Source organism: Alternaria triticimaculans (genome assembly GCF_023758025.1).
Source record: "Alternaria triticimaculans strain BMP 0046 chromosome Unknown scaffold_3, whole genome shotgun sequence".
Classification (NCBI taxonomy): Eukaryota; Fungi; Ascomycota; class Dothideomycetes; order Pleosporales; family Pleosporaceae; genus Alternaria; species Alternaria triticimaculans.
Window position 1 is genome coordinate 2,285,363 of NW_026055960.1, and position 22,062 is coordinate 2,307,424.

General features: G+C 52.9%; 9 protein-coding genes across 9 annotated transcripts; 5 read left to right on the forward strand and 4 right to left on the reverse strand.

Annotated features, from left to right (window-relative positions):
* Nucleotides 1–14: 14 nt before the first annotated feature.
* MIC10 (Mitochondrial inner membrane organizing system component) lies at nucleotides 15–568 on the forward strand (the record flags this gene model as incomplete). Its single annotated transcript, XM_049364104.1, has 3 exons — nucleotides 15–95; nucleotides 301–453; nucleotides 512–568. The coding sequence occupies 3 exons, from the start codon at nucleotides 15–17 to the stop codon at nucleotides 566–568; spliced, it is 291 nt and encodes a 96-aa protein (XP_049224769.1).
* A 507-nt stretch (nucleotides 569–1,075) lies between these two features.
* J4E78_003465 (uncharacterized protein) lies at nucleotides 1,076–1,768 on the reverse strand (the record flags this gene model as incomplete). Its single annotated transcript, XM_049364105.1, has 1 exon — nucleotides 1,076–1,768. The coding sequence occupies one exon, from the start codon at nucleotides 1,766–1,768 to the stop codon at nucleotides 1,076–1,078; it is 693 nt and encodes a 230-aa protein (XP_049224770.1).
* A 769-nt stretch (nucleotides 1,769–2,537) lies between these two features.
* Nucleotides 2,538–4,433, reverse strand: J4E78_003466 (uncharacterized protein; the record flags this gene model as incomplete). Its single annotated transcript, XM_049364106.1, has 3 exons — nucleotides 2,538–2,796; nucleotides 2,847–3,225; nucleotides 3,272–4,433. 3 exons carry the CDS (start codon nucleotides 4,431–4,433, stop codon nucleotides 2,538–2,540), a joined length of 1,800 nt encoding a protein of 599 aa, XP_049224771.1.
* A 365-nt stretch (nucleotides 4,434–4,798) lies between these two features.
* J4E78_003467 (uncharacterized protein) lies at nucleotides 4,799–6,593 on the forward strand (the record flags this gene model as incomplete). The annotated part of the gene is made up of 3 exons (XM_049364107.1): nucleotides 4,799–5,029; nucleotides 5,109–5,618; nucleotides 5,670–6,593. 3 exons carry the CDS (start codon nucleotides 4,799–4,801, stop codon nucleotides 6,591–6,593), a joined length of 1,665 nt encoding a protein of 554 aa, XP_049224772.1.
* Nucleotides 6,594–7,301: 708 nt separating this feature from the next.
* J4E78_003468 (uncharacterized protein) lies at nucleotides 7,302–8,748 on the forward strand (the record flags this gene model as incomplete). Its single annotated transcript, XM_049364108.1, has 5 exons — nucleotides 7,302–7,438; nucleotides 7,494–7,500; nucleotides 7,549–7,644; nucleotides 7,695–8,478; nucleotides 8,555–8,748. 5 exons carry the CDS (start codon nucleotides 7,302–7,304, stop codon nucleotides 8,746–8,748), a joined length of 1,218 nt encoding a protein of 405 aa, XP_049224773.1.
* A 235-nt stretch (nucleotides 8,749–8,983) lies between these two features.
* On the reverse strand, nucleotides 8,984–11,332 carry J4E78_003469 (uncharacterized protein; the record flags this gene model as incomplete). The annotated part of the gene is made up of 5 exons (XM_049364109.1): nucleotides 8,984–9,410; nucleotides 9,477–9,891; nucleotides 9,940–10,334; nucleotides 10,383–11,305; nucleotides 11,327–11,332. 5 exons carry the CDS (start codon nucleotides 11,330–11,332, stop codon nucleotides 8,984–8,986), a joined length of 2,166 nt encoding a protein of 721 aa, XP_049224774.1.
* A 1,632-nt stretch (nucleotides 11,333–12,964) lies between these two features.
* On the forward strand, nucleotides 12,965–14,324 carry J4E78_003470 (uncharacterized protein; the record flags this gene model as incomplete). The annotated part of the gene is made up of 2 exons (XM_049364110.1): nucleotides 12,965–13,245; nucleotides 13,400–14,324. 2 exons carry the CDS (start codon nucleotides 12,965–12,967, stop codon nucleotides 14,322–14,324), a joined length of 1,206 nt encoding a protein of 401 aa, XP_049224775.1.
* A 791-nt stretch (nucleotides 14,325–15,115) lies between these two features.
* Nucleotides 15,116–16,010, reverse strand: J4E78_003471 (uncharacterized protein; the record flags this gene model as incomplete). The annotated part of the gene is made up of 3 exons (XM_049364111.1): nucleotides 15,116–15,577; nucleotides 15,632–15,777; nucleotides 15,830–16,010. The coding sequence occupies 3 exons, from the start codon at nucleotides 16,008–16,010 to the stop codon at nucleotides 15,116–15,118; spliced, it is 789 nt and encodes a 262-aa protein (XP_049224776.1).
* A 445-nt stretch (nucleotides 16,011–16,455) lies between these two features.
* On the forward strand, nucleotides 16,456–17,023 carry J4E78_003472 (uncharacterized protein; the record flags this gene model as incomplete). Its single annotated transcript, XM_049364112.1, has 2 exons — nucleotides 16,456–16,621; nucleotides 16,695–17,023. The coding sequence occupies 2 exons, from the start codon at nucleotides 16,456–16,458 to the stop codon at nucleotides 17,021–17,023; spliced, it is 495 nt and encodes a 164-aa protein (XP_049224777.1).
* Nucleotides 17,024–22,062: the final 5,039 nt, after the last annotated feature.

The following is a 22,062-nucleotide window of genomic DNA, read 5'->3' on the forward strand; positions in this document are numbered from 1 at the left end:
AAAACACACCCGCCATGGCCGACAACACCTCGCAGCCCGTCGCTCCCATCTCGCGCACCACACGTCCCATGAGCGAAGCTCTCCTCAACGAAAAGGTACAATCCCCGGGAAAGAGGCCTCTGAGGCATGGCACAAACATCTGCACATCTTGAAAGAGGCATCAAAATATGCCAGAAGCGGGGTAGTCGAACAATGGCAGTCTTGGTCCGCCTCACGCGACTACTGCCAACTTCCGTTCGATCATACGCCGAGACAAGAATGTTGGAACCCTATCGGACAGTCACGCTAACATAATCCCAGTGGGACCGCTGCCTCTCTTCAATGCTCATCCGCTCAGGCCTCGGCCTGTCATTCGGCGTCGTCTTCTCCGTACTTCTCTTCAAGCGCCGCGCATGGCCCGCATTCACCGGTCTCGGTTTCGGTGCCGGAAGGGCCTGGGAAGAGTGCGACAACGTAAGATACAATTAGTCTTGGAACTGGCACAAGAGACCGAATACTGACAGAGGAACAGTCCTTCAAGCGCGCAGCATCACCCCCGAAAGACGGCCTCCGCATTATCCGACCATAAGCCAACTATCCTCCACGAACGACGAGATGGATCGGAACTATTCTATGTAATTCAAGCTTTGCATGCGGACGATGCGCTGTACAGTAGGGCATGGTATAGATCATTTTGGGCAATTGAATGCTGTACTTTTCCACCACCGCTACACGGTTTCTTCCAGCTACACCCACCTACACTTTCTCTATCATATTGTATACACCCTCCCTGCTATTGATACTGCCTTCGTCAACCTCTCAGGTCCTACCTTTCTTCTCCTTCTTGCATATTTTAACGTTTTGACAAATCTTGCCCATATCCACCCCCACCTCACTTGACCCACTCCTCAAACTTATACTCCTCTGTTCCATCCGCCACTGTGAACCTGTACGTACTAAACACAATGCTCTCATACAGCTCGCGTCCAGCAGCCCTCGCCTTTCTATGCCACGGCCCCAGCCCTCCTTTGTACGCATCTTCCCTACTGTGCCAGAAGCCTACCACCAATGTCAGCGGAGCCCGTCCTAAACCACTTCACTTTAGGTATTGGAAGAAAGGGAACAACAACATACAAGTAGCAAGATTTCTCCTCTCCCCATCTGCCTTGCCGAACCAATACTTCAAGAGCCCCCCACTCTCACACGCCTCCCGATGAGATTCTTCGTCGAGTCGATACAGATACTCCTCGTCGATTCCTTCTTTGAGCTGTGAGCGGAAGACCACAACGTAGAAACTCGTTTCTCTCCAGGTGAAGTTTTCCTTTGCGATCAGATCGCGTAGAGCGATCAGGACAGAGTCGAAGTTCAGGGCCTGGGTGTAGGAAGCGGTTGCGTAGGTGGGTGCTGCTGGTTTCAGGACTGTAAGAGCTAGTGCGAGGAGCCTGGAAGATGTGGTCAGGTGCGGAGAGGAAAGATCGAGGTAGTGGCCTGGGATGTTGTACGGGGAGGAGATCAGGAGAGTGGAGGATGGCTGTGCAGCTCGGACGGCGGTCTTGTTGGACTGCTCGTCGCGAAGGATGAGTTGTTCGTGTGCCGCGGCCTCGAAACGCAGTTTATCGAAATCGGTGGATATGGATCTTGGGTCGAGGAGGCCATGGATTTTCGTGGCGTCCAGAATGGGCGGTATCGCTAGTAGCTTCATGGGAACCTCGTGTGGTGACAAGGGAGTTGTGACAGCGATGTTGGCGCCAGGAGTCTGTGTCATCATCGAAGTGACCTCCAGAGCCATAATGTAAATTGCACTTGTGGGCACTATTTGGGGGATCTGTTGTATGTAGATGTCCGGTACCGAGATGTTGCACGAAGTATCTTCCACTGCGTACTACTCCTAGCTCTTACACAGCATCGGTCTTGGTGAGTACTGTAGCGATAACAGCCTACAATTTGACATTAATTGGTGGAATACAAGACGGATGTAGTTGTGTCGCGGATTCGAATAGGCAGTAGTAGGAGGCCGAGCTCGGCTCTATGAAGGCGCGGTGACTGATGGGTGACCTTTCGCTACAAGCACGTTTGATCACGCAATCTGACGAATGCGATGCTAGGCCCTCCAAGATCAGCACACGCAACGAGGTCGGTCTGTCGAAGGGTAGGAGCGACTGTACGCTCTAACACGTGGAGAAAGATGGGGCTGATTGGTCCGTTGGCCGGTTACGTACAATTCCATGTATACCCTGGCTGCATCTGCAGTGAGCCATGATCCTAGCGACATTCGGAAAAGAGCGCAGATGAAGGCCAGGTCCAAATTTTGAAAGTCAAGCTTTCCCTCTTTCCATATCGATTATCGCACGTTGCGGAAGACCGAGGAAAGTGGACGTGTCTCGCCTGCCAGGTTCCCGTCTCGGTCATTCTTTGTAATCGCCACGTGGATATCCAGCCCTTGCGCATCCCTTACGCCTTGCCAAAAGAGAGACCGAGTACAATTACACAGAGGGTATCAAATAAAATGAGAGGCATACGAGGTATGCAGGTCAACCAAATTGTCGTAAAGAAAGGGCTTATTCCACAATCGCCGTCTGCGCGAGCCTATACATGCGTTGATAGCCAAATTGATGCTGGTCTTTTGTCGGGGGTACCTCGCAGCCATACTCTTCAATGCAAGCGTCAAAGGGCTTGTTCTGTAGGCGGTTGTCTCCCGGCGGTAGCGGCAGATCGTTTCCTCGATCTCGCAGCTCGGTCTTGAGCTCCATTAGGTTACCCCACAAGATGAAGAGCTTCTCCTCGAGTTTCTTGAGAACCTTGGGCTGATTCGTGAGACTGCGAAAGTATTAGTAAGGTAGTAATCGTGAAGGAACAGGCTTGCTCACTCAACAGCGTTCATTTTTAGCAGAAACTGCGCAGCTTCATTGTTGACGACCACGCGCAGTTTCTCGGCCACTGTATCGCGAGGGACGTTGGCATCTTCGAGTAGGAGAACGAATCCCCATTCCCACTTCTCGTTCGCATGGGCACCATTCGAGCTCTGGCGCTTAGGATGCTTGTTCCACTTCCTGTCTCTTGTACTATGCGCGAAGAGCTTGATTTCAGGAGGATAAACATCTACTATCCGCACGCGAGATCGATGTCTGCAGTTGATGAATGGAAGTTCAAAGGTGGTGTACTTTTCTGTTGTCGTCACCGTCCGGTGAGGGTTGTGTATGATTTCGGAGATTGTGGATAGTTTCATATGAGGAAAAGCGGCGGTGACTAAGGAGGGTCAGTATATAATAGAAGGAGGCCGGGGCAATCTTACCGTTTGTGTTAATACCGCCACGACCTTTTTCCCATTCACGTGCTGCTCGCTCGAGCTCTTCTACCTCGGCCAGCTTGTCTGCTTGTTGCTTCAGCTTTTTGGCCTCTTTTTTCGCTTTGGCAGATTTGGCAGAAGGCTGCTTCGGTTCATTCTGCAACGAATGGAAAGCTGTTTTGGTCTCGCGTTTCTTTTCGTACTCTTCTTGCCGTTTGTTGATTGCTTCGATCTCGCCCTCGTCCTTCAGGAGCATGATATCGACTTTTGAGTCGTTCATTTTGTCTTCATGTAAAGCACCCTCCAACTTGCCATTTGTAGCCAGCTTGGCTCGCATGTTTCTTACAAAGACGAAGTCACCCTGGCCAAGGTTTTCCTGTATCCAAGCCGCATTTGCTCCATACACGGTGATGTTGAGGACCATGTGACCAAATGGACCACTCCAGCGCCTTTCTCTGACCGGGAAATCTTTTTCCGAGTCTGGATCTGGGTAGTAGAGCATTTGTTCATTCGGAGTATAGTCGGTCACTTTCAAGTCGACTCGGTCACCTAACTGAGTATAGTAGAAGTCGACAACCTGTGCACAGACATCGTAGAAGGTATCGAGTTGCAGATCCTTGATTAAGGACTTCTTCCTTGCTGTCTTGGCTTTGGAAGCACTAATGGCCGCATGCTGCTTCACTTGTGGTGCTGCGCCCTTGGATGCATGCTTTAGATGTATAACAGCCATCTGCTCTGGAATCGTCGGGGGAGGGCCCCCAGTCCTTTCGTGAGGCAGCTTTTGACTGCCGGCCTGAAACGCCTCGCTCAGCCCCGGAACGGGAATCCTGTGGCTTGGGAAGACGACGATATGGCAGGTCCTAGAACCAATGGCGTCCATGCGAAACTGGTACTCTTGCAGCTGCCACCTTCGGAGTATGACGACATCGCCAACGGTCTTGGGAAACTTGTCTTCGGTTGGTCTGAACAATCGGCAGGTGATGCTTGATTCACCTCCAACCTCACCAGACGTGAAGTCATCTTGAATAGTGAAGTTTAGGGCCATGTCCTGTCTTCGCGTTGTTTTGGGAAGATCAAGACTGACCAGCACGCCGATTAGACTGACCGTGGACTTCGCCTCGGTGGCATCTTTGATAGCCGTGAAGCCGTTGGGCAGCTGCAGCGGCATTGCAGCTGGAGATGGCCGAAAGCGGTTAGCGTGGACTGCAAGGCCGTCAAAGGAGAAGCAATTGCAGGAGAGGCGAAGTGGCTGAGACTAGGCCTTTGTCTGTCGTAGTGGTCTCGCAATACGGGCGTGCAGGTGTGACAAACAGCTGCAGGGTGGCGGGGGCATATCACTGCGACAGTCGCGACGCGTCGTGGTGGTTGCTTGGGTAGAGCGCTCGAGCCAAGCTGCTAGCGCCAATACCCGCTTCGCCGCTTCCGCTTTCAAAATCACCCCTCTGGTAGGAAAGTTTACTCCCCTTTACAAACAAACAGCCGCACCCAAATCTTGTCCGACTCCCACACTGCACGCCCACCAGAGTCGCTAGCATGGCCGACAAGTACATCCCCGAGCACCGTCGCACGACGTTCAAGGCGAAGAGCGCCTTCAAGCCAGACGAACTCCGCCGCCGCCGTGAAGAGCAACAGGTCGAGATCCGCCGGGCGAAGCGTGAGGAGAACCTCGCAAAGCGCCGCGGTATCGCTGGACGGGATCAGCCGGGCGCCTCGCTCGGCGCTGCCCCCGACAGCGACGATGAGGGCGGCAACATCGAGAGCCAGGTGCGTGTATACCCCACCATCCCGTGCCTCAGCGAGCACAGAGAGTGAGAGAATAGCAGGCTGACATAACGCGATGTAGCTCAACGAGGAGCTCCCCCAGATGGTAAAGGGCGTCTTCTCGGAACAGATCGACGAGCAGATCCAGGCGACAACCAAGTTCCGCAAGCTGTTGTCCAAGGAGCGCAACCCCCCGATCGAGCGCGTTATCGAGACCGGCGTCGTGAGCCGCTTCGTCGAGTTCCTGCGCTCCCCGCACACGCTGGTGCAGTTCGAGGCCGCCTGGGCCCTCACCAACATCGCGTCGGGCTCGGCGCAACAGACACAGGTCGTCATCGAGGCGGGCGCCGTGCCCATCTTCGTCGAGCTGCTCAGCAGCCACGAGCCAGACGTGCGCGAGCAGGCCGTCTGGGCCCTGGGCAACATCGCCGGTGACAGCCCCGCCTGCCGCGACTTTGTCCTGCAGGCCGGTGCTCTCCGCCCGCTGCTGGCCCTGCTGGGCGACAGCCGCAAGCTCAGCATGCTGCGCAATGCCACCTGGACCCTGAGCAACTTCTGCCGCGGCAAGACCCCTCAGCCCGACTGGCAAACTGTGAGTTCTGCTCGCTGCCCCACTTAACTCCAAGTACTAATTGTCCAGCAGATCCAGCCTGCCCTGCCCGTGCTCGCCAAGCTCGTATACTCGCTCGACGACGAGGTCCTCATCGACGCCTGCTGGGCCATCTCGTACCTCTCCGATGGCTCCAACGACAAGATCCAGGCCGTCATCGAGGCCGGCATCCCCCGCCGCCTCGTAGAGCTGCTCATGCACGCCTCGACCTCCGTCCAGACCCCCGCCCTGCGCTCCGTCGGCAACATCGTGACTGGCGACGACGTCCAGACCCAGGTCATCATCAACTGCGGCTCGCTCCCCGCGCTGCTGTCCCTCCTCAGCTCCACCAAGGACGGAATCCGCAAGGAGGCGTGCTGGACCATCTCCAACATCACCGCCGGCAACTCGACCCAGATCCAGGCCGTCATCGATGCTAACATCATCCCCCCTCTGATCCACCTCCTCCAGAACGGCGACTTCAAGACGCGCAAGGAGGCCTGCTGGGCCATCTCCAACGCCACCAGCGGTGGTCTGCAGAAGCCTGCGCAGATCCGCTACCTCGTCCAGAGCGGCTGCATCAAGCCCCTCTGCGATCTCCTCGCCTGCCCCGACAACAAGATCATCCAGGTTGCCCTCGATGGTCTTGAGAACATTCTCAAGGTCGGCGAGATGGACAAGGAGGCCAGCGAGGGTGGTGCTGGCGGCGAGCCCATCAACCGCTACGCTCTCTTCATCGAAGAGGTCGGCGGCATGGAGAAGATCCACGAGTGCCAGAACAACGCCAACGAGGAGATCTACATGAAGGCCTACAACATCATCGAGAAGTACTTCGCCGACGAGGAGGGTGAGGCGGAGAACATGGGCGAGGCCGGACCCCAGGTCAACCAGGACGGTCAGTTCGGCTTCGGCGCCGCTGGTCAGCAGCAACAACAAAACTTCAACTTCGCCAACGGAGGTGACTCCATGGACATGTAAGCGGGTCTAGGTCCGCGACGAGTCCGAAGTTGAAACGTTGCATTTCAGTGCAGCCCTTCCACCACGCTAGCCAGCCACGAGAGCACGACTAGTAGTGTTTGCAGTATCCTGGACGAACACGGAGATCATACACGATATGATACATGATCCACGGAAGTGCTATGATTGCGAGGACCTTTGTGTTTCCTTAGCAATACCCCCATCCTTTCCAGCTATCACTTCGCCATGATTTCAATGAAGCCTTAAAGATACACCGTCTTGTACCCCACCCATGTTCAATAACCGCATCATATCCCCGGCGTTGCGTGTTTGTCTAGCTTGTCTGAAGATCGGAATGGTTGGACTGGGCGGTCTGCTCTGGAATGGCGCTCTACACAATTGGGTGCAAGGGCAACATGCGCTCGCAGTTCAGCCGCGCCAGCCAGATAGCTGAATAAATCGCCGAGTAATCGGCTTACAACATAGCCTGGTCGACATGAATGAAGTTGCATGTGATTGTTGAACTAACAGTGCCGCTAGCTGGGAAAGTAACACGTGCGTCATCCGCGGAACCCTGATCACCCCGCCCCGGCATGCCTCCGCGAACCACGCGTGGGGTTAGCTATCTTTGCTGGCTCGCTTCGTGATAGCATGTCGCGTGTCTCAGGATGAAATCCGTAATATCGCATGCGCGTCTACGCGACGTCTCTGCAATCTGTGCAGAATCCAATGATATCCCAAGCAACGCCCTGGACCGATGGCGCAATCATCGCGAACACACCGCCGCCCCGAACTCGCAGCCAGCGCACCACCATCTTGACACAACTGCCATTCCACACATTCGGCACCAGGGTCACTACTTCTGCGTGATTTGAGACGCTGAAGTTTGACTACACAACAACAGATACTCAGCATGTGTAGGTTCATGGTAAGCAGAGCACCATAGACCCGCGCAGTACGCAGCTAACACTCACAGGTCTACAAAGGCAAGGATGAGATACTCCTCTCCGAGCTCATTCTAAACCCTTCGCATTCTATCCTCACGCAATCCTTCGACTCGCGCCTCCGCCTAGTGCGTTACCATCCACCACCCACATCACCCCTTCCACTAACTACCACCAGGACAGACGGCGCCCACACAACGGCGACGGTTTCGGCATCGGCTACTACACCTGCCCGTCCCTCGGTCCCACGCCCTGCGTCTTCACCTCCACAATCCCAGCATGGAACTGCATAAACCTCTCGCGCATCGCGTCCAAAACCACATCGAGCCTCATCTTCGCACACGTCCGCGCTACAACCGAGGGTAACCTCAGCGACAGTAACTGCCACCCCTTCAGCTACAAGAGCCTCATGTTCATGCACAACGGCGGTATTGGGTGCTGGAAACAGATCAAGCGCAGACTGGCTATGAGTCTGGACGAGAAGTGGTTCAACGTTGTAGGCGGGAGTACGGATAGCGAGTGGGCGTTCGCTACGTTCCTCGATTGTCTCGATAAAGCCGGTATTTCACCCGATAAAGATGTGGAGCCTGGTGTAGGCTTCGGACATACGGTGCTGCGCAAAGCGATACTGAAGACGATTGAGCGGCTCAATGGCTTCATCAAAGACGTCGTGGGCGAGCAAGGTGTCGGCGAGGAGGATAGCAGGAGTTTGCTCAACTTCGCTGTTACGGATGGTGTTAGCGTGGTATGCTCGCGGTACGTGAGTAGCAAGACAGATGAGGCAGCTAGCCTCTTCTTCAGCAGTGGAACAAGTTGGCGCGAACTCAACGCTCAGTCTCAGGACTCTGATGCTGGTGTTCCTGTCGATGATGAGGAGAGGGAGAGGGACTACGTTATGGAACGTAGGGACAAGGGGAGTGACATTGTACTTGTGGCTAGTGAGCCGTTGACGTTTGAGAGGGGTATGTTACTCTTGCCTTCGTTTATATCCGAGTTCTTCGTACCGTTCTTGGTTTATGGATGTACTAACGACAACAGATAACTGGGTTACGGTCCCCACGAATAGTACGCTTACTATATCGAAGCAGACGGTCATGATTCATCCCATTGTCGATGAGTTTTACAGCCCCAACCCGGCGCACGAGCGGAGCGCGAACTTCGCGCAGGCCAAAGGGCAGACAGTCACGGGTAGTGATAAGAGGGTCCTAGGTGCTGTTGTGGACGCGGCCTAGTGAAGAACTTAGAGAGTCAGAAATATTGTATTGGGTTGGCCGTAGCCTTGGGAATCTACGTGACGGCCGTAATCTAGTCCAAATAAGTCATCATGTAATGGTTGCGTTGCATATTGCAGTTGTATTCCGAAAGCAGACGCGAGCAGTCAGCCAGCCCCATGTTGGAATTCGACTCTCCTCTCTTATCGAGCGAAGTTAGAGAATATTGCTCCTTGACGGTTCGTGTATCGCAATATCAAGGTTTTCGCTTGAGGACGTGGCTGCTAGTCAAAGACTCCATCCACAGCCTTGCTTTCTCCCTCTCTATCTTGACCGTGTCTGGTTGCTCCTGGTCTGGGAATTTCTTCCCTGCCATCTTCTTGTCGGATATGGCCTTCTCGATAACGGGATGAGTCTTGTCGTCGCGCACCGAATATGATGCCTCTGCCCTATAGGGATTGATGTTGACTGAAGCCTCATCTTCCATGAGAGGACCATAGTCTCGAACCACGGTCTGGCAGAACTCCTTCCAACCTCTAGTTAAGATCTCTTGCCCCCGTTCTTGTTCTTTCGTGGCGAGGCAGCTGTATTCAATACTCCATGTTGCCAGTTGCTTCCAGCTCCAGAGGGACATGGTGGGGTCGCCGACCATGATCTGGTAGAACTCGTGTGACATTGAGTTGCTGTGCGCATTGTTAGTACCGAACTCGTTCGCGAAGCAAAATGTTTGCATGGGCGGTATCCCTTACCTGAAGAGTGATGGGTTGTCTGAGTTGACTGTACAAGGTATGCCCGCAGCCAACAGTTCTGGGTATGGGTGTTCTTTGACGTTTCTGCAAAGATGCAGAAGCTCATTCGAGATGGGGCAAAGCTCAATGCAGATACCTTTGCTTGTCTTCGTCTTCTTGAATTTCTCAATGAGATGGGTATGCTTCATGAGCGCGTATCCGTGGCCGATGCGCTTCGATTCCAGCGCCACTGCGTCGTAGAGGTTGGAGTTCTCCGGATCGGAGGAGCCGCCCGTGTCGAGCAGTGTCTCACCGGCGTGGAACATGAAAGGTATGTCCAGTTTCAGTTTCTTACACGTTTCCTGGAATGTAACGAGCTCTTTCCTATAAAACCCAATGTGGTTGGGCCGGTCCTCCGCGCCCACGAGATCGAAACCTAGGGATGTTAGAAACGGTTACGCTTGGAATGCTAGGTGCTGCTTACCACAAATAAGATCCGGGAATTCCATCTTGAGCGCTATGCAATCTCTCATTTCCTTTTGCATAAGCGGTATGGGAATAGACCGTGGTGTGCAATATATGATCTTGAGTCCAAATGGGAACTTGTCATCGTTGCCATGCTGCTCTGTAAGCATTTTCCTCTTTTCCTTCATTCCATCTACAATGAGTCGCATCTGTTCGTGGTTCTTGATGCGCTTCTCGTGAATGCCGCTGTCGGCAGGAATGAACTTGTCCAAAAGCATTGGTCGTAGTTCGGCGTACATGACGTTCTCCTCGATCATACGGTCAATAGCATCGCCTATGTATTCTTTGTAGACGCTCTCATAGTTTAGTAAGCCTTTGAAAGCCCTGGTAGCTTGGTTGAAGCGAGCCCATACTCTGTGTATACGTTAGTGAGTACCGCGATGATGTAGGAGCAACACATACCCATTCACAGTCTGTGTAGGCCCATAGGCTTCGTCAAGGCTAAGAACCATCTTCGATCTTAACCAATTCTCAGCGGGACGAAGCTTGGTAGGCTTTGTCTGTCCACAGTGTTGTGGCTGTCCAGCTTGAAAAGTCTCAGGTTCTTCGTCTTGGTATTCACCTGGGAACTGTCTTTCAAATTCCTCCTGGAAGTCTGACCATGGCATCCAGGTAGTCTTCAGATAGCTTTCAGCCTTGGGGTTTTCCTGATCCATTAGTTTGGGATAAGAGTCCGAGAAGATGTTGACGCCAGGATCGACGGTTGTTGGGTCGCAGACATTGAAAATCATCTCAGTCTCCCCAAGATGCTCCTTCTTTGTGATTGGTATGATGCTGCGAATGTACATGTTCTTCATCTTGCGCGCTCGGACAAGAAGTATCTCAGGATGCAATTCGGCATTGAAGTGAAGATGTAACAAAGCGCCCTTTGGAACGATCCTGGCGATCTGGTATAGCTTGCTTTCGTTGTCTATGCGGTCCTTGTTGGTAAGATATTGACCGCCCATGTCGCGATCGTTTTCTAAAGGCAGCGCTTCAGACGGTCGGTTACCGAAAGTAACAACCCGCTCATACTCGCGAATCGCTCGGATGATGGCAGCAGCCCTTTCCTCAACCTTGTCGTCTTTGGATCTGGATTTATCCTTGGGTCTCACTGGTCGATCCCAAGCACTGTCGTTCTCTGCTTTCACGAGATCCTGTGTCTTTTTCTCGTGAGCAGTGGCTACTTGATCAATACCTTCCAGAACGGCTTTGAACTGGATCTCCGCCCTCTTCTGAAACTCGGTCAGGTCCTCAGCGTTCGGGGAAGACATCTCGACGGTCTTTGGTTCTCCTGAATGTAGTGGTAGCTTCCTAGTAGGTTGCGGGCTGAGGGCCCTCTTTCTCTTCTTTGGTGAGTCAGCTACAGTCATAACTGGTCGGTTGGAGTCTCCTGGAGAGTTGTGCCTGTCACGTACAAAGCTGCATCCAAAAGTCAACACAGCCGCGATAAACATGAGCCTTCACTTGGAGACTCACAATGTGGGGATGACAATACCACACGTTGCCAACAACCCCGGACGGGTTCTGTGGGACTCACTCGAAGTTTTGGGTTCGGCGTCAGTGGGCATGCCGATGACGATGGAATGAAAAAGCGTCTATCACCGGCTGCTCATGCCACCTGCGATAAGACTGCAGGTACAATGATATGAAGCGACACGACTGGTTCACGCCGCTCTCGGTGACCTTTCTTGATTGACCGGTTTGGGCTGTGTATGATTTGGATATCCAACACAATCCTTAGATCCCGTGAAACGAGGTTGGTTCAAGGCACACCCCGTGACTAGATAGTGCTCTAACCAGGCGATTGATATGGTGTACCAAATTCAAGTACCGCTGTCCCGCTTGTCGGCCTATTGCACGTAGTGGACTGGGTCAGTATTGGAATTCACAAGGTAGTCGCGGCTGTGGTTTGTTCGCTGCGCCTCATACCCCGCGGCTAAGGAAATGCGCGAGGCTGGGAGACGAGTGATGCCTGGAGCGATGGCCACGACCAAGTACATATGTCGTAGCGGCAGGATCAAAAGAAAGCGTGAGGAGGGGAAGAAAACGGCGACGCTTGCCCTGACTAGACGATGACGTTTCTTGCGCTCATAAACTCTGATGACTGGGAAGGAGCGATGCCACCAGCACTATCGCGTGCCTGAGGACACGCAAGACAGAAGGAAGGAGCAACCACATACATCAGCGCACGCTTTTATGCGTTCAATTCTTCCTTCTCTTGACAGCTCGAGTGAATGCGACACCACTTTTGACGTCTTTTCAGCGCAAACCTCGACGTTTCGTACAGTTGTCGCTATCGGATCGTGTCACGGGGATGTCAGCCTGGTGCGTGCGCCTGTTCTGGTGTTGCGAGCAGCAGGCGAAGATGGCGATCACAGACGAGGTCAAGCTCCACTCGCAGTCGGGGCGCAGCGATCCAAACTTTCGCGATGTCGTTGCGACAAGCGGATCAGTTACTAGAAAGAAGTTGGAAGTCAAGCTGAAGCTGGGCAGGACTGCCCATCGCTCACACGATGAAGGAGGCTATGCAAAAGCCTCATGCATTCTGCCATACGCCGGATAACCCTGGAGCCTAGCCACTGGCCCTGTCAGCCATGTTGCCCCTCACTTCTTCAGCCTGAGGCACCCAATAGCTGCACAAGCCCCAATCCATGGGGGGCTGTGGGATTGCACAAACTCCCGTGTCCTCGAGACAGCGACTGTGCCTCCCTGACCGGAGTGGAATGAGGTGCCACACGCAGATCCGGTGGGCGCTGCACGCATGTTTTGGCCCCCAGCGTCTACGCTGTACGCGCGCCTTTTCCTGCTCCACGCTGGGGCTCCGTCTTCATCATACATGCCTTTTTTTTCCGCCTCAATCCTGGCTCTGTTGTATATACGCTTGCGGCCCTTTTGTCACTGCATCATAGCGCGTCGATTCAGATTTATGCATCGTTCCCATCACATTCAGCTTCGGCCATCAGTTTGCACTGAGTTTTGAAGATCGCGTCTATCTTAGCGACATGTATTGGCTGCCCGCAGATGAGAACGGGAAGATATCACTCAATGAACTACAACTAGATATCGTTGGTTTCCTCGCCATCTTGGGCGAGGGTTCCGTGCTCGCCAATGCTCAGGTCTCGACGCTTTCGAAATGGATATTCCTACCACGGTTGATCCCGGCACCTCAAGCCCTGATGAGGCCGACGAGACCATTTCAACTAGAGCCATCCCGGGGTCACGTAACCGGCATCGTCTCGGGGAACCACAGGGATCACATCAATCATATTGGAAACATCGTCTGGTAAGTGCATCTTCTCGGTCAAACTCGGTAGTCGCCAGCTGCCACGAGGTACTTCCCCACACGTCTACCGTGGACCGGAGTCAACAATGCACTAGCCATCACACGTACCAATCTACAACCATAGCCTAACCCTGCCATACTAACAAAGTACCAGTGACGCGAATAACCTAAACCCCTTCTCCGTACGGGTTGTCAAAATCAAACGCGTCCACGACCGACCGCTCAAGGCCAAGACCTTTGGCCCACTCACAATCGTAAACTTCATCGGCTTCGCCCTCTCTGCTCTCCTCCTTGCGCTATCGATATGGCAGGACGATGGCATGTCGGTGGTAGCGACGGTACTCCTCTCGCTTCTTTCCAGTCTGATCGGACTGGGTAACAAGTGGGAGCTGGAACTACCCTCGCGGAAATACAAAAAGACACCTGTACCGGGGGGAGATGTTGTCATTCGATATCCAAAGGGGTCTTTCCTGATCGTGCGTTGTGAGGAGGACGTGGCCCGAGAACTCTACTTCGCACCAGAGAACATCAACTACCTCTTGACGCACGGTCCGGCATACCGAATTTTGAGTTTGGTGGGCACTATGATGCTTATGGGAGGCGTCATCTGTCTCGCCAATGCTCAGATTCAGGTTCAGATCGCCTGGGCCGGTTCTTACATGCTACTGGGCGCTTCGTACTGGGTTGTCGCTGCCTTGCACAGCAAGTTGCACTGGGACACCTCGTGTTATGAAGTTGAAAACGAGTGCCTCTCTGACTCCGATATGGACAAGAAAGGATACCCTTCGGAAAACGAGACGTTCACACAAGCTCTCTGGAGGGCCATTTGTGTCAGCAAAGGCATTGCATGGGTTAAAATGAGCGATGCTTGTCCTGATACCGAGGCCTGGCACGAATGGCTCCTAGAGGCAAAGGCATGTAGTGAAGACTTCCAAACGGTTGAAGACCAGGCGAAGTCGAGAGGCAAAACAATGTGGGAGGTCCCCGAATGGGACGCACAGGGTTCTCTGGGGAGACTCCTGGCTGAGCATGCGGGACGCCAGAAAAAACTCATTAGACAGAAGGTCGAGTCAGTTTGACCAGTTTCATCGGGCTTCATGAACATTCATTTGGGGGTTATGCATAGCGCTGGGACACGACCTTTCGGATCCTCATACGACGAACGAACTATTATACAACAAAACTCCTTCTAGGACGAGCGCTCATTATACGACTTACGATTTACGACTGAGAACGACGAACTTACCGCGGAGCCACCGTTGCCATCATCTTGTACTATCCTACAACACTGGAAACCTACATCAAGCTTTCATTTATACGTCTCGCATCGTTAGCGCTTTGAGCGTTCTTGTATCTATAGCATTTTTCACATAGCAGAAAAAATACACACAGCAGTATTTATACAAAGCTCGCCATTCGCACCAGTCACCACTTCTCGCCAACGCAACTTTTCGTATCTGTGTCATATCTTTGTCATACTCTCGAGTCACGCACACATCACCACAACCCGATTGTTACTTGTCGAATTAGTGCTTCCAGCGTTGAATTGCCTTGAATTTTGCGCAGTCATCTATAGCCGGCGCAACGCTGCGTCTAAATAACGCAGACTTATGTTCGTGGTATGACACCTGGACACACCGTGCTCAGCTCCAGACTCACAGCGGCTTGGCAACTCCGAGTAACCTCGTGAAATGGGAGCCACGAGTACAGAGCCGAGGAGACCGAAGAGCCTAGTAATGGGCTCTCCCCGATCTATGACCATCCTCTCGAGTCACTGGTTATGTGCCACTCCTGCTGGCTGATGGAGAACCCAACAGCGAGAGCCTCAGCCTCCGTCTTGCAGTCATTATTGTATCTGGGCGACCAGACTTCAGGTAGCGCTCTTCCACCGCTGCTCATATTCCACCTTCCTTCTGACTACACTCCTCAACCATTTCTCCAGATTCTCTCCCTCAACCTGTGCATCGACATCCATAGCGTCGCCTTCAGCCTCCAATCTCACACCACCCTCCTCTTCTTCGTCTTCGTCTCCACAGCATGCATCTTCTGCCATCTGGCATGCCTCGTTCCACTCCTCGTAGCTGAAGTTTCCCTCGCTTTCGCTCAGCAGCATTTTCCTGTCGCCAGAGAATGCGAAGACGTGTACCGATCGTATGGGCTTTGCGCGTAGTAGTTCGTTTGCGGTGGGCGAGAGTAGGGGTGGGAAGGAGTTCGTAGACGGCGAGGCGGGTTGTGCGATCATCACGGAAGTGAGGACTGTGCGGAGGGGTATCGATGCGGAGAGGAGCGCGAGAAGCGCAGTGTGAAGAAGGTGTGGGAGGAGGGTCAGAGACTGGGGCTGTTAGCGACTGATGATCGTGGGAGACGGTATCGCAACTGGACATACAGTGTTGACGCCTGCTGTGCTATCTTCCTCCGGCAAACTCCGGACCTGGAGTGTGATTTGTACAAGTGTTCGTGGTATCGCTCGGGTCAGAATTATACTGCGCAGTGTGTTGTGTACCAGTGTTTCGAGATGTCGTTCCCTTGGACCTGGATGCCCGTCAGTATACCAATCACTACCCCAACGAGCGTAAACACATACTTCCAACTCCCATAGCGGGTCTGACGTTCACCTCGATAGCTGCTTCCTCGGGTAGTTCATCGCGTCGCTGTACTTCGATTGGACCATTGACGGCGCCAATGATTGAGTAGCCATTGTGGGTGTATGTCGCAGATCCGTCGGCGCGGTTCAAATGCGTGAGGGTAACTGTAGGTGCGACCATGATTTCGTGACCCGATTCGAATGCGCGTCGCGAATGAAGAGTTCGACTCTCCGTACTGTCAACTGTGGAGGTGGGTGGAGGTGGGTGGAGGTGTGCGATAGGATCAGAATGCTGATAAAGCCAGTAGACGCGTCGAGTCAAAGGTCTTTATTGCGCAGAAATTGAACGAAGGGGTGGGTGCTCTAAGATGCGCCTCTGCACCTCAGTGACGATATGCCATCTCCAAAAGTTTTGGTGGGGATGGCGCTCAGCCCAGTCTGTGGCTCAAGCTCCAGACCTCGGCGCATCACCGCGGCCAGCTCAGCCATCCGATATCCTTGCGACAATTGAGCTGTCCGTCAGCCTCCACCTCCCATTTCACCGCCATAGACATACAGCGCATCGTCTCCACCCACTATAACGTTACCATCAATATCACAACCCATCTCAAACATATATAGACACCATGGCAGGCTCGTCGCGCAACGCATCGCCCATCAAGCGCCTCATGACCGAACTGCAAACATACCAACACGACTCCAACGACGCGCTTTACGAACTCGGACCTACAGACGACGATGTGATGCAATGGAGAGCGGTTATGAAGGGTGTTGAGGGAACGGCATATGAAGGTACACAGAACCCGGCGCATACTTCCCTACACCGCCTACAGCATCACCACATTCACCTACTGACACCCTCCAGACGGCTGCTGGCTCCTCTCCATCGCGATCCCCTCTACCTACCCCCTCACCCCACCCACGATCCGCTTCGTAACGCCCATCTGTCACCCTAATGTCGACTTCAAGACGGGCGAAATCTGCCTCGACCTACTCAAGACCGCTTGGACACCCGCGTATACCATCTCGTCGACTCTGACGAGCATACACCAATTGCTCACTAGCGCTGAGCCAGATAGCCCGCTGAATGTGGATGTTGCGCAGCTATTTAGGACAAACGACGACGTTGGGGCCAGGAGTTTGATCAGGTTTTACACTGTTAGCGAGAAGTATGATTGGAAGGGGAAGAGATAGACTGTATAGCGTGATTTGGGTTGGAACAGATGTGGCGTGTTGTACATTGGCGTAAGAAGGCTATGTCGGAGGATTTATTCGGGCGTTTGGTTTGATTTGGGACGAGATACCTACATTGGAGAGCGCGAACGCATCATGTATTCGCAATGGAGTATACTACCGACACAGCATCTAAATCTCTCCAACTTGACTGTCCAAGATCGATGTAGTTACCGACAACGTCAGCAAGTCCGACACAGCCCGCCACACGCACGTGGGTCCACGGCTGTGTTTCAACTTCAGCTCCCCACAACACTTCTCGATTACGCACTCCACTGATCGTCAATGCAGCATCTCAGACTGAGCAGTCATAGACGAGAAAGATCGACGATTTTTCTTCTTGTCCGAGTACGGTTCATACAGGCGACCTGGATCGACCGCTAACTTAACCTCTACATGCGACTTCGTGCTGACCGTGTTGCATGCGGTACGTACTCTTTACGCAGTTTAAATGATTATTGTTACGAAGCCTGCAGTAAGACGTGTAGAAAGTGCTTTTGGCGCTTAGCATATGAGTTGTTTGGCAAAACTTGGATGGGCACATTTGTCTGGCGCTTAGAACGGACCGTAGTAAAGCTGTCGAGATCACGTCATTCGATCCCCAGGGACTTCCGATACGAAAGTCCGGCTACTAAGTTTAGGTAGCGGGAACTAGTAACGCGTCGTCTAGGCGCTCGGGGACTTTGGTATGCGCTCGGCATGTGAAGTAGAAGCAGTACCGATTTATACTTGGAGAATAGGTTGCAGCTTGATTCAGACCGATTGCTTGAAGAAAGTCCAGGAAATTACGGTTGCCTAGATTACAAAACAAATGCTAGAGTACACCGAAACATGAAGACGATCGGGTACATCCCCCGAACCTTTCGTCTCGAAATACCAACATGACAAATACCTACCGCGGGTCCAGGAAAAGCAAGAAAAACATGATAAGCAACCGGATCTACCCATGCCGGCTGTAGTTTAAGCCTCGCAAACAGTAACAATACATACATCGTGTCGACAAGTCTCGTCTACCCGCCCCACTTTCACTCCACTTTCCTCAGCTAGTAAGCGTGGAAACTACGCAAGCCACAACACTCCATGCTCAAACTGGTCCGCTTCAGCACTTTAACGTTGAGCCTCAGTATCCACATCTGCTGAGGTCATGCGACCACGATCGAGCGATGGTGGCTTGTGTCCAGGCAGTGTGCGTTGTCGTGGGAGGTAAGGTATCGCTGTACGGAAGAAGGCATGTTGTGCGAGCGTGCGATCGCACTTGCTTTCCGACATTCCCCTAGCTTGGATTGATCATGCGGTGAATAGGTGGCAGAGGAGGCTCAACCTGCGGTGACGGTCCATTGAGTGCGTCGCCAGCCTTTGGTTGAGACCGTGACTGTACCCTCGAGGAGTGACTCTTGGTCTGGAATACTGTTTGGCGAGACGCGGCGGGTGTATGAGATAGTTGATAGTTCTTCGGGTACGTCTTCCGAGGGTGGCTCGGCCTTGATAATAGTCGACTGAGTTCTGTCGTGAAGTGACTCTTCGGTCTTGATAGTCGGTAATGGCACTGGGTAGTAGGGCGCGTCGTATGGTCCTGGTAGGTTCTGCGGCGCTGATATCCAAGGATAGATTGGAGACAGTATTGGCTGGAGTGTCTCTTGTTGGAGCGAATGGAGGTACTGGTTTGGTTCCCGGTCGAGCGATGGCCGACGAAGAAAGACATCGTTCTGTCGTTCTATGCTTGACTTCTCTTCTAAAGTTGTGCCGACAGTCTCTACGTTTTCTCCTTTAAGATGCACTTCCTCTTGATATGAATCTTTTCTTTGGTGAATGGCCAACTTCTTTTCTTGATTGACGGGCAAGTCACTTTGACCCATACCCGAACTAGTCATCGTTCTTCGTCTCCGTGCAAGGAAAGCCGATCTCAAAGCTGTCGAAAAGAGCGCCAATAATAAGAACACTTCAAAAAGATGCCGTAGACTGACGAGCGGGAGCCGCCTTTCTGTACTGAGCGAATCCGTTGGGTTGAGAAGTGGAGGCATAGGTACAAAATGACGCCGACGGAAGACAGGTGAGGCTTGGTGGGATCCACTCAGACTATGAGAAGCGTGGGATGATGCAGGTCCTAGATGAACTAGCCACTGCGTCAGTCAAGAAGACGGGGAAGCAACCGCTTTCATACAACTTACTTCGAGTAAGAACGGGAATGACTGTTAGCATAAGCACTAAAATCGGAATCCTCCGTTGTATAGTAGACAGCTAATAATACTCGGGTACGGTTATTGTCTCGTTCCTGTAGGATTGGCACTGGGGTCTACGTATAAATAAGGATATCGCATGTGAGAGTCAGGTTTGTTCCTGGGGCATCAATCTCTGCGGAACGCGCCATCCTGGTCTACGTATATGCTTCGACGGCGACATCAGCACGCCCAGATGCGGTTGAAACATCGAGATATCGGCGAGCTAGCGCGGCGTAGTCCTGGTGACGAAAGCTGGTGGGCAAAGTGAAGCGTAAGCCCACGATGCGCAAATCAAGCAAAAGGCAACAAACTGATCGTGTTCAGCTGTGACGAATAGCGCCCGTGGAAGGCATACATCACGGATTCTGCTGGGGTAGGCATGGTTTGGTGCGTGGCCTCAGCAGGACGACCAGTGTCCTCGTGTCTTGGCTGGTGGTATCTCAGCTGAGTTTGCGATGGTGGCGTTTGTTGTGGCTAACGCCACTGGTTCACTGGCCTAATCGGCAGGGGTGACCCGAGATCTGATCCTGCGCGCAAGAACAACGGCGAGCTGGCTTGACACGTCTGGCGAGACCTTTGCGCGGATTAAGGGGCCGCCAGTTGGAACGATGCAGTTGCGCCATTACGGGCGTTAGAGCGAGGTGTGGTGGGTGAGTAAGGCGTCCCGTGACGGATCGGTTTCAGCTTCTGCAGGAACGCCAACCGAAGGGCAGGCGCTCATGATACGTCGGGAAACAACTTAAGCAATATGTAAGAGAGGCGGCTAAACAAAGACTCGCAGTTGAAGCACGAGCATCAGTATATTCAGGGAAACAACCGCCACACATGTGCTTTTTTGCGGGGCGGTACCCTTTTTCAACCCCAAAGAACCACATCGCGTGAGAGGCGGCTGGTACGCGATGCTGGCTTAGTGGGCTGTTATCACGTCTCGATCTTTACCAAACTCAACCGTTGTATGTGGCTGTCGGAACATGAGTCGATCCGTCGCGTCTCCGACCGCCATTCGTGGAATATCCACGATCTGGAGTACCTCGTGCGATCCCCACAACACCACGCGATATTGTAGAAGCTGGGCAAACCTCAAAAACAGGTTCTCGGTAGCGAGCGCGCATCGAACAACGGCGAGGTTGGCTGTCTGTCAGCTGGATGTTATGGATAGAACCTGGAAGATACCGAATGTATGGCGTACGGTGTAGGAACTACCGAGACGCGATCGCTTTCATCCATGAGCTCGAACCTGATACACAGAAGCCACTTCCCTATCGTCAGATCGGCGGCTTTTACTGGCCGCGCACGATATCACATCCCCCAGGCTTCGATTGTCCTCGCGTATTCAGGCTTCCAGCAGCTTGCCCAGTATCCACATTCTAGTAATTTTGTAATCCTTGCGTAGATCGAGCACGCCTCTCGCGAACAGTTGCCTCAATTTCGGAGACGCCGTGGATGCGAGAAGATCTACGTCTAGCGAATCCGAGATTAATACCAGCGGCTTCGAAGCAGGAGCACCGGGTCATCATCAAACGCGTGGGAGCTTGGGTAAACCCCTGAGTGTAACAATGGGGATGCATCGATGGTAGTGGCATGTTGGTGGTCCCGTCGATCTTACGCAACGTCCAGCTGCCCTAGTTTACTCCTCACGGCGATGCCGTCGCCACGTGAGCACGTGACTAGCCCTTACACTAACGCTTCCAGATTGGGCCGGTGGTCACATAACTGAGTGAGATTCCATAAACAAATAATCTTAGATAATCGTGATAGATTGCCGAGGCATGTTTGCAAGAATCCGCCTGACCTGCAGTCTCATAGTATAGAACATGCCGACTCGCTCGTATTTCCCCGTCCCATGCCTGGCTGGTATCAACACCAATCCAATGACTGTTTCGCTTTCGTACGCAATTCTCTTCTTGACCCCAACGATGGGCAGGAGCGTGAGTACTTGGTCCTCTGAAGTAGTATCGATGCATTCTAACCTTCCTATAGATGGCGTGCCGCTTACTGCTGTGTCAAAAAAGATTTCAGGACCAGACGAACTGTCTGGTGTAACCGATACCGGAACATGGCTGCCGAGTTCTTGTGGGAAGATCTGGGTTATCTTGCCGATTTTGAGCTCAGGTGAGGAGTGGGTGTTGGGGTTGGCTGTCCAACATACCGAGGCTAACGGGCCAAGAAGTTTAACGTACCCATCAATCACTTGACCGAAGCGATAACCGTCTAGGTCAGTCACTACTGCCTCCTGAAGAACTGTCAGGTAGTCGTCGGAGTTGTAGTTGTGTTGGCAAGATGCGAGTGAGATCTTGCCTCTGATTGAGGCCCAGGACCATGTCGGCGCGATCAGTCGTCCCTCCGGGCGCGTCGGTAAGGCGCGCGACAATTCGTTTTTTGTAGTTTTCCATAGGAAGTATGCAGGCAAAGAAGACTGCCACAGGCCTGCGAGATAGCCGTCCCCAGGTGCGCCCGGTTCCACAACAGACACACTGCTAGCAAGACCTGCCACAGCTGGGAGTTTGTCAGAATCAAAGCTGATATGCAACGCGGTGTATAATTCAATAATCGCGTCCCAATCTTGGAACACCGCCGCAGATTTCGTAGTAGCGTGCATGATAACCTGCTGAATGGAAATAGGCGCCAAGGTTGCTCTGATAGCGTTCAAGATCCTTCTCGAAGGGCTGATACCCGGTGGAATTTGCGAAATGTGTTTTGCAGGCCAGCGGTCGTCTCTTGTCTCATCGCCGAGTTGTAGTCTTTTGATGTTGATAGATGTGTGTCCACGCACACTATCCG